Source organism: Protopterus annectens, chromosome 14.part0 (genome assembly GCF_019279795.1).
Source record: "Protopterus annectens isolate FY-2018-M chromosome 14.part0, PAN1.0, whole genome shotgun sequence".
Classification (NCBI taxonomy): Eukaryota; Metazoa; Chordata; order Ceratodontiformes; family Protopteridae; genus Protopterus; species Protopterus annectens.
This window is the reverse complement of record NC_056748.1, coordinates 383,354,539-383,369,734: the sequence shown is the minus strand read 5'-3', so window position 1 is coordinate 383,369,734 and position 15,196 is coordinate 383,354,539. Positions and strand designations below refer to the sequence as shown.

The following is a 15,196-nucleotide window of genomic DNA, read 5'->3' as shown; positions in this document are numbered from 1 at the left end:
TCCAGGTCCCCAATAAGACTCTCCAATGGCACAGCTATAGGATCCTGATCTCAGCCTAGTGGGCAAGCTAAAACCTCCAGCACACTCTCTGTCCAATCAGTGTTTCGTGTCCCTGCCCAAGTAGCTGACACACACACACACTTTTTGAGATAAGAGTTTTATACAACCACATAGACACTCCTGGGGAAGACTGGCACAGGTTCTCCAGCTATGCCCCTTTTCTACCCAGTCTAAGAGGTAGTACCAGCTGCCACCACCCACTAATATCAGCTTCTCAAAGGCCCTTCTGAAATAGTGTCCAATTATTACTGTGCAATATTATTATCCCAATGGTAAGTGTGACTGAACAGTCAAGGCTTTAGAGTGACTTGGTACAGTATCACTATATACTTGCAATGTACTCTAGAGCTTAAATTAACTCTACATAAAGTAGCCACAGTTGAAAGTTTTAAAAATAGTTAATAATTAATAAAAACACAAGACAATACTTCTTACTACACAGCGCTAGTGAAGAGTTCAGAGACCACACAGAAATACTTAAAATAATATGGTAGAAAAGTTCTGACCTCACAGAAAAACAAACTAGTCTACTCTTCCTATTTCATAGCTATCTCTAAAAGAAAACACAGTTCTAAATAACTTATCTATAGAAACAGGCAGTGCTGAGATGGATGTTCAAGACAAAATGCTCTGAGCTCTCTGATTCTCTCTCTTTAAGTTAATAACACAGAGCTGCTTCACATGACATCACTCTTCACATTTCTCTGGTGTTCCCAGGCTCTGGTGTTCCCAGGCTAACAGAAACTACATTTACATTCTTTACACCTGGTCAGAAACTAGAGCAATAAAGGACATTTATACATGCAAACTCTAGCCATTAACTCTGGTCTTAAAACAATAGGCAGGATGCCTCCCTCTAGACATACCTGCTTCGAATTTTGACATCAAAGACCGTCATGAAATGCTTGACTTACTGTTCTTACAGCAGAGTGCACTATTGTTACATTTTTTCAGTTCAATATTCAATGCAGTCTTTTCACATTTAAGAGAACAAACCTGTGGCTTACATTAGTATTTACAAATGACAGAATTATCTACAGAATTCCATCTGGCTAGGCTGGCAGCCTTCACCTATCTTCACACAGCCCCAGTGTTCTGCCATAATGAGCCGCGGTTCCACCAAGTCATCCAAACCAGATGTCTTCATAGCCTCTGACATGCTAGGATCTGGACTCCTGGCAGCTGAGGGAGCAGACCCCATCTCTGTTCGCACTGCCGGGTTTTCATCAACCTCAGGGGTATGTTGGAGGGAGTAGGTGTAGCTAAAGAGGATTTGGGCCTAGCCTTGCTAACCGTCCTCTTAACAGATGGCTCAAAAGCACTTGTGGAACCTTCCATAGCGTCCCTAGCCAGAAGTTTGAGTCTCTGGTTTTCTAAACACAGATTCAAGGCAAACAGATGAATGTGCAATGTTTTAGGAGCAAAGGCATGACAAATAGAGCAGGCTCGGTGGTAGTGATTAGTCCCTAAGCAAAACAAGTAAAGCTTGTGACTATTTTTATGTGGAATTTGCCTTCCACACCTACAACTGCCCTTTCTGGATGACATTAACAAAAACAAAAGGCAGTAGCTGTATAATAAATCCCCTATTGGGTACTTATTTGAAGCTGGAAGATGGCACCAACGGTCTCCAATGGTAGACTGAACATACAAGTCAACCTTTCCGAATGGTGGGGAAAAAGTTCTGAAGATTGTACATGCGGACGTCTCTTATGGCGGACGACTGTGCCTTCATGCGATGTCCCACTTACAAACAGTGGCTCTAAGCTTTTGTATACAGGCCAGACGTTGGGTTGATGGACGGAATACAACCCATATGTAAAGAATGCTGTAACACTAAATAGAAGGACATCATTATTTTTCTGTATGAGATATTGTGAATCCTCTTTCAGTGAACTGTGGTTCTGGTAGTTGTCAATAAATTCCATCTCAAGCACTTTTTTCATTAAATGTGCTTGCTTAAATGCAATTTGGTGAAACAATTTCATTACACATAAACATATGTTGACCTGTGTATTGCACTGTGATCCTAAATGTCCCAAATAGCCATCGTCAGACATCCCACGTACCTTGCAGTGACTAAAGCTTTTGTATACTGGCCAGACGTTCAGGTAGCTAAGCAGAGAATAATCCAAAGGTTATGAATACTGCAACATGGGACTAGAAGGACATCCATCTCAATTTCTCTCACATTACCATCAGAACTTGTGATAAACAGGGCTGCCAGGGAATGACTTTATCACAACTCTGTTTTGCATTAATTTTCTATCCAATTTCCGGTGCAGTTTCTTACAAGTAGTTTGGTTACTCTCTACCACATAATAATTTCAAAGCTTTTCTGGATTTAGCCCATTCATATAACACTGTTTCTGTAATAAAGATTTCAAACCAGCTGGGGATATTTTAGCTTAATCTATGTGCATATGCTAAATATATCCAATATATTTTCATGACTTACACAGTGTGCTAATACACTACCTATAAGTTCCCACTTTAAGGCTAGCTTATAATACAAATACTACAGTGCACAAAAAAGAAATGAGAACCAGTGCCATACTTACCCCATTTACTTCCTACTAACACTGGGCAGGCTGCATGCCTTGTGCTGTAATCTCCTTCTCCACTTTGAAACAAGTTGTACCAGAATACTGCAGAACCCTAAAAATATACACAATTTTATTCAGTATGCAAAATAATTTTGAAGTTTGTACCAGCTACTCTGTAATATGTTTTTCAGCTGCCTGTTGTAAGCTAGCTTTGCTTCTTTTGTTTTTCAATTTTGATGTTGGCTTCCCTCTAAACTTAGCTTGACTATTACTAGCAGATCTCTATAACTACAGTGGAAATATGAATAAAAACGGACACTTTTTAACTTAGTGTCAAATTAAGTTTAAGAAATATATTTTGTTAGACTCTGTTCTAAAACAAGTGATTAACAGTGCAACAAGAATTAAACAGTTTGGTTGCAGCCACTGTAAACATGTCAGTTAGCTGAAGTACCTACCTGTATCTCAGACTTTTGGGATGGCTATTATCCTGCCTGAATCTCCATGGACCTTCTCTCCCCAGAGCCATGACTAGGTCATCTAGTGCCCGAGCAAGTCCTCAAACTGGTGCCCCCTTGCTACAGCTACTGACACACTAAGCTATTAAACAGCTGAAAGACTTCAGTACCAGCAGTCATTTAAGAAGCCATGATACGACTTGCAGCTTTTAAAAATAAATATCGGTATTGAATTTGTGGCCCATCAGTAGCTTCCTATTGCCTGGCCATCCTTGTGACTCTGCTGCTTCCAAATGTTATTCATAATCTTTATTTACAAAAAAGAATCACTCTTGTGCCACAGTCACTTGCATACCTACATGTCTGTGTATACAAAAAAAACCCTGCAAATTAAAGTGAAAAAGAAACTAACTAGCAGACCGCCTCCTTGGCCCTCTTCAAAAGGAACCTTGAAGATTGGATGGGAGATAGGACATTCATCCCTGGGATCATGTCAGTCGCCCTGCTAGACAGGGGTCCAGAGAAGTAAATAGTGTGGGAAGAAATATCCAGGGAATTGTTATGGCAAGGCTTGTATAGGCCCTAGGGCCGATAGCCTAGTACCAACCTATGAACTAGAAACAGCTGTTCCAGGTTGCAACAAATAAATGTTTTACACCATTATGTCTAATTTTTTTACCAAAGTGACACCTTACTGAAACCATAGCATTTAGTTTTTGCTATCTCACTGAAAAAACAGAATCAGATTAAATTCACTGACTTGTCACTCAGCAAGGCAGAATAAAGAATGAACAGGACAAACTTACCTTTATAGGCCATACAGCTGCTCCAACTTCTGTAAAGACTGTAGCGCCACCTGCTGGCACTTCACTCATCTACAAGCATAAAAAAATAATATCTAGCTATCCAGGTAGCACCAAAGCACTAAAATGGTTAGTTATTTAGTTACTGTCAATCACACTGAAGATGCCCAACAGCTAGCATATTATAAAAGTGTTAACCCTCAGCTATAAGGATAGTCTGTGCATCAGGATATACCTTATAATAACAAACTTAACTTTAGATTCAAAGATTGTTCATTCAGGGAAGCCGAAGAAAACATGCAGTCTTTAAGAAACAAGCATTTTCTCCCAGAACAGCTTCCTTTTCATCAATTTAATACGATGCTCAGTTTTGCTAAATGTAAAAAAAAAAAAAAAAAAACTGTTTCATCCTCCATGTGTCATTCGCACATGTATATGTACATATACATATGTGTGTGTGTGTTGGATGCTTCTTTCTCTCTCACTCCCATACATATACCTGCTCTTGTGCATGAGTGCGCATGCACATACCACTATACATATGTGCATATACAGACATATATACATTTCCATGTTATTCGTCAAATGTCTTTTTTGTTGAATTGTGAACCATCTGGCTGATTTAGCCGAGTCACCTCAAAACAATTAACTCTTTAGGACTGAACTCAATGCGAAAAAAGCCAACAACAGGATTTAGCGTTTTTTTTTCTTGTCCCCGCTCTTGTATGACTTCAGAGTTGGCAGGCACAAGTAGCAGGCGGTGTGAGTGGCTCAGCCTCCACATTACCTGGAGTGTACGAGTGTTTTTTGGCTGCTTCAAACTTTCGTAGATAGATTTTCTACCTTTTTTGTTCTCAGCGAGTTTAATGCCAATGATGTGAGGATGTTTACAACGGTATCTATACATGCATACTCTCACATGTCCCTTTAGATGGTGTGCAAGTGTGAAACCAGTGGCTGGTTACAAGTCCTGGCATTATGTGACAGGCTGTATGTGGTCAGGAAAGCAACAGGGTTAAGATATTTAGTTATGTTTAAGCTTAGGCATCTACATAAATGTCCATTTAATATAGCTTCACTTTTAGTCTTTTTTTTGTTTTCTCATAATGTCATTTAACTCATTTCACATTCTTCATTCATTACGCATTTAGCTCAGACCTGTGCAGTTAATAAATGTTAGCTAACTACTTTGGCATACAGTTCAAGTCTTCATATCAATAGGCTAGGCTATTCATAGACTCAGTATGCTGAAATGGACATGCATTGTGTGCAGCATGTTTTGCACACCACTTTAAGTGCCATGATACATAGACAAGTCTTATGATTCTTAATGGTGGTATACTGAAACTACTGAAACTGCACACAAGCACAAACCTAACTCTTTGCTAAAGATGTCTTTGAGCACATAGACCACAATGTTTAATGCAGTTTTGGACTGCAGGTAACAGGATCAGCTAGACTAGGGAAAGTAATGTTTAGCATGCGATATGGAAAAGCAGCTTAGGTGGGTGTAATATACCTTGTTAAAATCAGCTTAGTAAAGTATAATGCATCTTACTCATTGGCTACTGAGCAAGGTAGCTTACACCTTACTAATCTTCATCTCATTGTGTTGTATTCTGCTGTTATGGCTTTAAGTAACTCATAAAAACATATTGTATTATTGTTTAAACTTCTGTGCTAATATGCTGCTCTGCTCTGTATACTGGCCAAAATATCAGCAAGGGTAGGGAAAGGGGATAAGCTGCGCTGGCAAACAGTAGTCCATCTGTAGAAAGCTTCGGCGACACTGGTGTGGTTACCTCATAAAAAGATAGTATACTCTTTGAGAAAGTACAGTTGTGTATATCCACAAAATCTCCGGCACAATGAAGGTTCTCCTATATCCAGTGAAGGCAGGCAAACCACTCGAGGAAGTAGCAAACACTTTTATTATTTAAAAATCACATCAAAAAGCAAAAACAAGGGTCGATTAAGCGCTTTCGTCTCCTATTACGGAGACTTCATCAGAATAACTATTACCCCTCGACCGTTCCTTTTATACAGTCATAATTTTCATTAATTGTCAATCAATTGTCAATAATTAGAAACCATCTACGTTAAAGCCATAGTGCTCCCTATAGACACTGAATTCTGGTATTTGTTAAATACCAGTTCATTTTAAAACCATGTTAAATAATTAAAAAGAATTGCTGAAACTAAAAACTAGAAACTAGAAATAGTACAAAATCATAGGGTGCTGCTTAACAGGAAGCTTACATTGCTTTTGAGAACTTGTAATGCATGTCATAAATAAGTTATTAATAAATTTACATTTTAATATGTTTTTATCAAACTTTCAAGGGGTTTTAACTATTAAATGTTTAATACAAACTTTAGTAATGTGAAATGACACACATACCTCCTTCTTTTAAAGTGTATCTTTTATTGTATGGTTGTGTGGAGTTTTATACTGTTTATATTGTTCATATTGTTTATATATGTTTATATATGTTTATATATGTATTTACGAGCATATGTCCCTGGAATTCTAGTATAGGTCCTTGAAAGTTTGATAAAAACATATTAAAATGTAAATTTATTAATAACTTATTTATGACATGCATTACAAGTTCTCAAAAGCAATGTAAGCTTCCTGTTAAGCAGCACCCTATGATTTTGTACTATTTCTAGTTTCTAGTTTTTAGTTTCAGCAATTCTTTTTAATTATTTAACATGATTTTAAAATGAACTGGTATTTAACAAATACCAGAATTCAGTGTCTATAGGGAGCACTATGGCTTTAACGTAGATGGTTTCTAATTATTGACAATTGATTGACAATTAATGAAAATTATGACTGTATAAAAGGAACGGTCGAGGGGTAATAGTTATTCTGATGAAGTCTCCGTAATAGGAGACGAAAGCGCTTAATCGACCCTTGTTTTTGCTTTTTGATGTGATTTTTAAATAATAAAAGTGTTTGCTACTTCCTCGAGTGGTTTGCCTGCCTTCACTGGATATAGGAGAACCTTCATTGTGCCAGAGATTTTGTGGATAATTTCGTGGGTGTCTCTGTTCTTGGTACAGTTGTGTATACTTACCATAAATGTAGCTGTTCGAGTGTATTCACTGTTGCAGTCATCACATTTGGGTTATCCCTGCCAGGGTAGCCCTTGGCTGGTCCAAATACCAGAGGCTTAGTATTTCTGCGTCAGTTGCTGTCGTTTCAGGTCTGACATCAGGTCGTCAGCAGTATAAAGTAAGGCAGCCGACGCCATACATCAGTTTTTCTTGCCCTAACCAATCAGGAGCCCCCAAGTGGGAGCCAGGTTCTGGTGGAAGAACCCCACCAGTAGAAAGTAAATACCAATATGTCCCATGTAAGGAAAGAAAAGAAAAAAGAGGGGGATGGAGGGAGGGAAACCAGGACTGCAACAGTAAATACACTCGAACATCTACATTTATGGTAAGTGCACACAACTGTACTATGTTCTTCATGTTTCACTGTTGCAGTCATCACATTTGGTTTGATTCCCAAAGCTGAGGAAAAGGGTGGAGGTAGTAGAGGAAACTAGGGGATGGCTAGGATGTCCTGCAAGACTGCAGAGCCAAACTCTGCCCTGGATGTGAAGAAGATAGGCAGGTGGTAATGTTTGGTGAAGGTGTGAACAGATGTCCAGATGGCAGCCTCCAGGATGTCCCTAGTGGGGACTCCTCTGAGGAAAGCTGCAGAGGTGGAGGCTGCTCTGGTGGACTGAGTCCTGACCCCCTTCGGGGGAGGTTTTCTGCGTTGTCTGTAACAGAAATGGATGCAGTGTGCTATCCATTTGGAGATGGTTTGTTTGGAGATGGCTTTGCCCTCTGCCCCAGCAGCAAAAAGCTAACCAGCAATTGATCAGACTTTCTGAAGGATTTAGTCCTGTCTAGATAGAATCTGAGCTGTCTGTGCACATCCAGAGAGAGCAGGATATTTCCCCCTTGTTCTTTGGTTTAGGGAAAAAGTTGGGCAAATGAATGGATTGGTTGAGAGCCACACTGGACACCACATTGGGCATGAAGGATGGGTTAGTCCTGAGGGATACCCTGTCAGCATGGAAGATGAAGGGTTCCACAGCCATGAGAGCTTGCAGCTCAGAGATCCTTCTGGCTGAAGTGATGGCCAGAAGGAAAGCCGTCTTCTAGGAGAGAAATTTTAGCTCTGCTGAAGAGGCAGGTTCGAAGGGGGTAGGGTGAGATTTTCCAATACAAAGTTAAGGTCCCAAGCTGGGGTTGGTGGTCTTCTGGGTGACCTCAAGTTGCTAGCCCCTCTTAGGAACTGTATGCTCAGAGGGTGTGAGAAAAGGGGCTGCTCAGTGGGAAAATGAGCAGAGATAGCAGAGGCACGAATTTTAATAGAGGAAAAGGAGAGTCCACTGTGTAGCACGTCAGCTAAGTAATCCAGGATGAGAGGGAGGGCTGTGCCATACTGGCTCCCTTAGCCTGAATCCATGTACAGAACCTTTTACATTTGTCAGTAAAATACTTCCTAGTGCTAGGGCATCTGGTCTCATGTAGAACATCTAGAACCTGCTTGCTGAGGTTGGCAGACTGATCGGGGGTTAGGGAATAAGCCAAGCAGCCAAAATGAGTGTCTGCAATTGGGGATGCATGAAGTCCCCTTCCCTCTGGGTCAGGAGGTTTGAAATCTGAGGGAAATGCCAAGGTGGCAGAAGGGACAGGCTGCGGAGCAAGGGGTACCAGTGCTGGCAAGGCCAGTCTAGAACTATAAGAACTGTCCTTGGTTTTTCCTCCTTTATTTTGAGCAGTACCCTGGGGATGAGAGGTAGTGGAGGAAAGGCATAGACCGACAGACTGACCCAGGGGAAGGACAGGGCATCCACTTTCCAAGCCCTGCAGTGATGCTCCCTGGTGCAAAATCTGTTGAACTGATGGTTGGTGTGGGAGGCAAAAAGGTCGACCTTCGGGGTGCCCCATTTCTGAGTTATTAGGGGGAAGGTTCTTCTGTTGAGCTGCCACTTGTGTGGTTCCAGAAGATTTCTACTTAAGTGGTCCGCCAGAGAGTTGAGAGAACCCGGTAGGAATTGTGCTAATAGATGGAGTTGCATGGCAGAGGCTGTGTGCCAAAGGGTCATGGCCAGCCTGCACAGAGGGTAGGACTGAGTCCCTCCCTGCTTGTTGATATACTACATCACAGTTGTGTTGTCTGTTTTAGTCAGGAGAGCCCCTGGGGAGAGAAGGAGCTTTAAAGCTATCATGACATGCTGGACAGCTATCATCTCTTTTTGGTTGATGTGCAGATGGATTTGCTGTGGGCTCCATTGGCCCTATATGCACCTGCCGTCCAGGTGTGCACCCCAGGCATAATCTGATGCATCTGTGGTGAGGATCTGGGCAGCATGGGGTGGTGAGAAAGGTAGTCCTTTGTTGAGGGAGCATGCTGTTGCCCACCAAAGAAAATCTTTTCTGTGGCAAGGTATTATAGGTATAAGAGTCTCCAGGTCTTGAAAGTGTTGACAACAAAGGCTTTTTAGGCACCACTGAAGTTTCCTCATATGCAGTCTGGCATATGGAAAGAGCAGAATGCAAGATGCCATGAACCCCAGAGCTTGCAGGATTTTCCTTGCAGATAGCTGGGGGTCTGGTGGCTAGTTGAGAGAAGTAGGCTGTCAGGAAGGTTTGCTTTTCTGGTGTAAGGAATGCCATCTGGGATGCTGTGTCCAGGCTTGCTCCCAAGACTATAATCCTTTGGGTTAGTACCTATTTGGATTTCTTTTCGTTGATTGTGTACCCTAGGGAGGTTAGCAGGGACTTTACAAAGGCCAGGTGCTTAAGCAGCTTTTCCTGGCTGTCTGCCCGAATCAGGCAGTCATCTAAGTATGGGTAAATCTGGATATTCCTTTGTCTGCAAAAGGTAATGGCCAGAGCCAGACACTTTGTGAAAACTCTGGCAGCAGTAGATAAGCCAAAGGGATCACCAGGAAGTTGTTTCGAATGGAGAGATCGAGGATGGTGTGCCAGGTGCCCTTTTGCCTGGGTACCAGAAAAAGTCTGTAGTAGAAACCTTGGCCTTTCTGTTCTGCAGGAACGTGCTCTACTGCCCTCATGGAGAGGAGGGAAAGGACTTGCTTTTGCACTTCTGCCCACTGGTTTTGAGGTAGATCTGTGAACTCTTTGCAGTTGGAAAGGTGTGGAAAGAAAATTTGTATCCCTGGGACACTGTTGAGAACCCAGCGGTCGTTGGTAATGGTGGCCCAGGTGATTGCAAGAAAGAAGAGTTTTCCTCCTAGGGGTAAGTGGAGGTGGGCAGAGGGAGGATTGGGGGAGGAAAGTCATTGTGAGTTCTTACCATAAGGGGGTTGGTTAGAACTCACTGGCTTTGAAGTGGAAGTAGTCCACTGCTTAGATTGCTGCATTCCCTGTGGCTGCTGTCTGTGGGGTCTGGGCTGAACTGCCCTGGTGAGAGCAGGAAAGGACCAGTGCATGGAGGGGACCATGCCTGCTGAACTTGGGTGGCTAGACCTGTAAGAAATCCTTAACTGTCTGCATAGATTTTGCTTTTTCTTCCATCTTTTTTAAGACCTCTTCTGCCTTAGTGCCAAATAAGTTGTCGTTGTGCAAGGGGGCATCCAACAATATAGATTTAACATGGTCTGGCAAGGGCTGTTCCTTAAGCCATGCATGCCTTCTAAGGACAGAACTGGTGACTCCTGCCCTGTAAGAAGCTTCTAGGGCATTAAAACCACAGTCAAAGGTGTGTTTAGTTACTTGACTTGCAGAATGCATTAACTCTTGTAACTCCTTAGATTCTGCACAAGCAGGAAAGGAAGACATTTTTAGTAGTTGAGGTGTATGCTTTTTTATCCCATCTGTCTAGTGCTTGGGAATCCCTATCTGAGGGGGTGGGATTCTTAGCAGAGGTTGCTTTAATTCCTTTGGGCCCTTGAGAAATTACCTCAGGGTCAGCAGTAGAGTTTTTAAAAAGAAATTTGTGTGAGTCAGGGACGTCTGGTTTTCTGGGTGCAGGAGGGAGGGTGTCAGGAGTTAAGTTGGATTCCAAGAAAATATCCTCCACAACATCCAGGGCTGGGGGAATGGCCAGGGGTCTGTGCTGTGGAAGATCTAAGAATTCCCAGAGTCTCTCTAGTCTAAAGACTGAGGGTAGTCCTGACTTTCCCATTGGAAATGTTCCCTTAAGGTGTGAAGGGTTTCCCCAAAGGAAAAATCCTCTGGGGGAGAGGCTGAAGGAATGGAATCCTCTGCATCAGAAGCCTCATACGCAGAGAGGGGTTGCATGTCTTCATACTCAGATGCATCAGAGTTATTGGACTCCTGTTCAGATAAAACTACAGGGGACAGATCTCTTTTTCTCTTGGAAGATGTAGCTTGGCTTCCCCTGATCAGCATGATAAGGTCTTCCACCATTTTAAACATTTGAGACTGAGGCAAGGAAGCAGGTGCCTGAGATTGGGTTGTTGGTTTCTTGGGTGTGGTTCGTAACTTGGGCCTAAGAAACTCAGTAGTTTTCCAATGAATGGTAGTCGCAAAAAAAAAGGCGTCAGTTTGTGTCGAGAATCGGTAGTGCGAAGGACCTCCTCGGAAGCCAGTGCCTGCTCAGCGGCTCTGGACCCATCTAAGGTAGAGACAACCGCAGGATCCTTAGTTGAAGAAGAGTTTTGCAGCATACCGGACTCCAAAAGGGTCTCAGTAGCGGCTTGCAAATCCACAGAAGCGGGCATCAGGGGCTGCGAAAGCGCCTCACTGAGGACCGGAGAAATGACGACTAGCTTAATGGGAGTGTCGTCAGTAGGTTTGGACCTGTGCGGTCTGTCTCTGTCTTTATCATTACATTTTTTCTGAAGATTTGCTGTCGGATGGCTTACCGACGCCATATTGGAATTTGAGGACTGTAAGAGAAAATATCTAGCTGCAATAAGGGCCAGACGATGTACAGTTCTGGCATTGTACAAAGCACAGAAGCGACAGCGGGGGACATCGTGGTCTGGGCCTAAGCAAGTGACGCAGTAAGAATGAAAGTCTCGGTGTGGCATTTGCTTTCCACAGGCGAGACAATTGTTAACTTTTTCTGACATCAGTTAGTGCAAGAAAAAAGGATCCCCAACGGAGTACTTAGAAGACTTCAGCTTCAATTCGGAAGACGAAACTCAGGTAGCGGCCGACCGGCACTTGTGCAAACTGCTTTGGGCTCCATGGCAAGAAAGTCTGATGTAATGGCGTTGGCTGCCTTACTTTATACTACTGATGACCTGACATCAGTCCTGAAGTGACAGCAACCGACACAGAAATACTACGCCCCTGGTATTCAGGCTGGCCGAGGGCTACCCTGGCAGGGATAACCCAAATGTGATGACTGCAACAGTAAAACACAAAGAACATCGGGAGAAGGCCTGGAAATCTTGGCCATCTTCCTCGGTTGTACGTATTGGGCAGCCAACTCGGGATACATCCTGCAAACAAGGGGTTTCAATCTTTGATTCTCAAGATACAAATTTAAAGCTGCCAGACAGCTGCAAAGGGTTGTTGGTAGGAATGACTGACAAATGGATTTGGCCTTATGGTCATGCTCCTCATCTAAGCAAAACAGACTTGTCATGTGATTTCTTATGCTGTATCTGACACCCGCAATTACATTTGCTCTTTTACTCAGACATCGGCTAAATAGCAAAAACAAAACCTACAGCAACCAAGCTCAAGTAGTAAGAAAAACGAAACCCCCAACGGGGTACTTATCTTTTTTGAAGTCTTCGGACTAAGAAGCGGATCGAAGCATATGGCGTCTGTGGCTAAAAAGTTGAGGTATGTGAGTGCAGATGTCACATTTATAGTCCCTGTTTTATTGCCCTATTTGTGACATCCCATGCACCTACAGCAGCCAGGCTTAAGCTTTTGTATAGGAGACGAAGTCATATCGCAGGAGGGCTGGAAATCCCACAGTATGAATACTGCAACATAGGAATAGAAGGACATAAGACTAATCTATTTGAGGAATACCCCACAGATGATCAATGTTAAGGAAGACATCACTGTGTAACATCCATTCATAAGGATCTGCCCTGGATCTGTTCAATGTGACTGATACAATGTTTCTGTAAGACGTAATACAGATTGCCTGAAGAATCAAACTATGTCTGATGGCAAAGTCCCAAGCTACCAGCATCAATTTGCAAAGCTGATAGATTTTGCCCCCCCCCCCCTTATGTACCACATAACTGTGATGTTGTCTGTGAAAATGTGAAAACTCTGAGAGGACCTGGAGACCAGAGATAATGTTGAGACTTAAGAGCTAAAATTAAGGCCTTCACCTCCTTGATACTGATGTGTTTGGTGAATGCTTAAGAAGACCAAACCCCTTAAAACCTGACATTGTTGGAATAAATTCCCCAAGCCAGGTTTGAGGCATCCATATACAACTCCTGAGTTGGGGAGTTGGGGGGGGGGGTCAGAAAAAGTAATTCCACATTGAGGGAAATCTGGCTGATCCACCACTAAAATTCCTTTCTTCCTTAAGCAAGGCAAGAGAGGAATCTGCAAGTCTAATGGATTGCAGTGTTTAAGCCAAACTGTCCTGAGGTACCACTGCAACTTCCTCATATGGAGGCTGGCATATCAAATCATAGGAATAGCGGATGCCATGAATGGGTTTATATGACTTCGAGTTTTCAGAAACTCGAAATTCATATGGTTAAGACCATATGATAAGAGTTTCTAAAAACTCGAAATTAAAAAAAAAATCTACGTTTTTGCAAGACAGCAAGCCCCCCCCCCCCATCATGTCCCCCACACACCCCCCTTCAAATTATATATACCAACCCTGAGACTGGACTACAGATGGGAAGAGAGTAAATTTCTCCTTTGAATCAGTTCTATGTACTTCACAGTACAGTGGTGATTGGGGAATTTACCCTTTTCCCCACTGCAGTGGGGCCCTGGAGTTCATATATACAAGTTGCAATGGTTGTGTGGATGAAAGGGGGCTTGACCCCCTGTGAAGTCATATAACCCCCATGAACTTCATGGCTCTTAATCTCTCTTGCAGAATTCATGTGTAACTGGAGAAGCCTTCTGAAAGAAATATGTGAGAGGCAGACTACAGGAAGGAAGGCTGTCAGAGAGAATGTGAATTCTGCTACCCAAGACTTTAAGTTTAGAGTAAGCCCAGGACTGCAATGAAGCATAGTGAATTTTAGGTCCTTCAGAAAAAGAGGTGGAGAAGGATATGCAATAAAAAGGTCCTCCAAATAAAAGAATACCTGAATGCTGTGAAATCTTCAAAGTGGTATGACATGATCTAGGCATTTGGTAAATCCTCTCTGGGCTGTAGAAACAGCAAAGAGCAAAGCAGAAAAAGTACAGTTGTGTACACTTACCATAAATGTAGATGTTCAAGTGTATTCCCTGTTGCAGTCATTACATTTGGGTTATCTGCCTGCAGGTAGCCCTCAGCCGTCCTGAATATCAAAGTCTTGGATTCCTGTGTCGGATGCTGTCTCTTCTTCCATGATGTCAGGTCATCAGGGGTATAAAACATGCAGCCAACACCATTACATCAGTTTTTCTTGCCCCAGACGTCAGGTGCCCCCACAATGGGAAGCAATTATATGATATGTTACACCTCCATCAAAAAGTAAATACACCAGAAAGCTTAAAACAAGAAGCAAGGGTAGAGCCAAGAGAAGTCAGGGGGCTGGAGGGAGGGTAACCAGGACTGCAACAGTGAATACACTTGAAAATCTACATTTATGGTAAGTATACACATCTGCACTATGTTCTTTGTGTTTCACTGTTGTAGTCATTACATCTGGGTAGATTCCCAAAGCTAAGGAAGGGAGGAGGAAGTTAGGAGAGCATTAGGACCAGCTATTAAGCCCTGCAATACTGCAGTGGCAAAACCACCTCTGAATTTAAAAAAAATAGGCATGTGGTAATGCTTGGTGAAGATATGAACCGAGCTCCAGGTAGCAGCTTTTAGGATGTCCCTGGTAGAAACCCCTCTGAAAAAGGCTGTAGAGGTAGATGCAGCCCTGGTGGAATGTGAACTTATCCCCTGTGGGGTAGGTCTTCCGTGGTGCTTATAGCAGAAATTAATGCAATGGGCTATCCATTTAGAAATGGTTTGCTTTGAAATGGCCTTCCCCTCTGTCCCTGCAGCAAAGCCAACTAGCAGCTGTTCAGATTTTCTGAGAGGCCTCGTCCTGTCCAAATAAAATCTAAGTTGTCTGTGCACGTCCTAAGAGTGCAGAATTCGTTCTCCTTTGTTTTGTGGATTAGGAAAAAAGGTAGGCAAATGAATGGACTGATTTAGGGCCACACTTGACACCACCTTGGGCAT

At 42.7% G+C, this 15,196-nt stretch overlaps 1 protein-coding gene across 4 annotated transcripts in view; it reads right to left on the bottom strand.

The window, feature by feature from the left end:
* The window catches only part of P4HA1 (prolyl 4-hydroxylase subunit alpha 1), a 635,357-nt gene that overhangs the window by 99,123 nt on the left and 521,038 nt on the right, over positions 1-15,196 (bottom strand). For all 4 annotated transcript variants that reach the window (XM_044056110.1, XM_044056113.1, XM_044056111.1 and 1 more), the window contains exons 13-14: positions 3,871-3,939; positions 2,622-2,718 (exon numbers count right to left, since the gene is read on the bottom strand). In XM_044056110.1, coding sequence (XP_043912045.1) covers positions 2,622-2,718; positions 3,871-3,939 — 166 coding nt within the window. The remainder of the gene's footprint in view (positions 1-2,621; positions 2,719-3,870; positions 3,940-15,196) is intronic.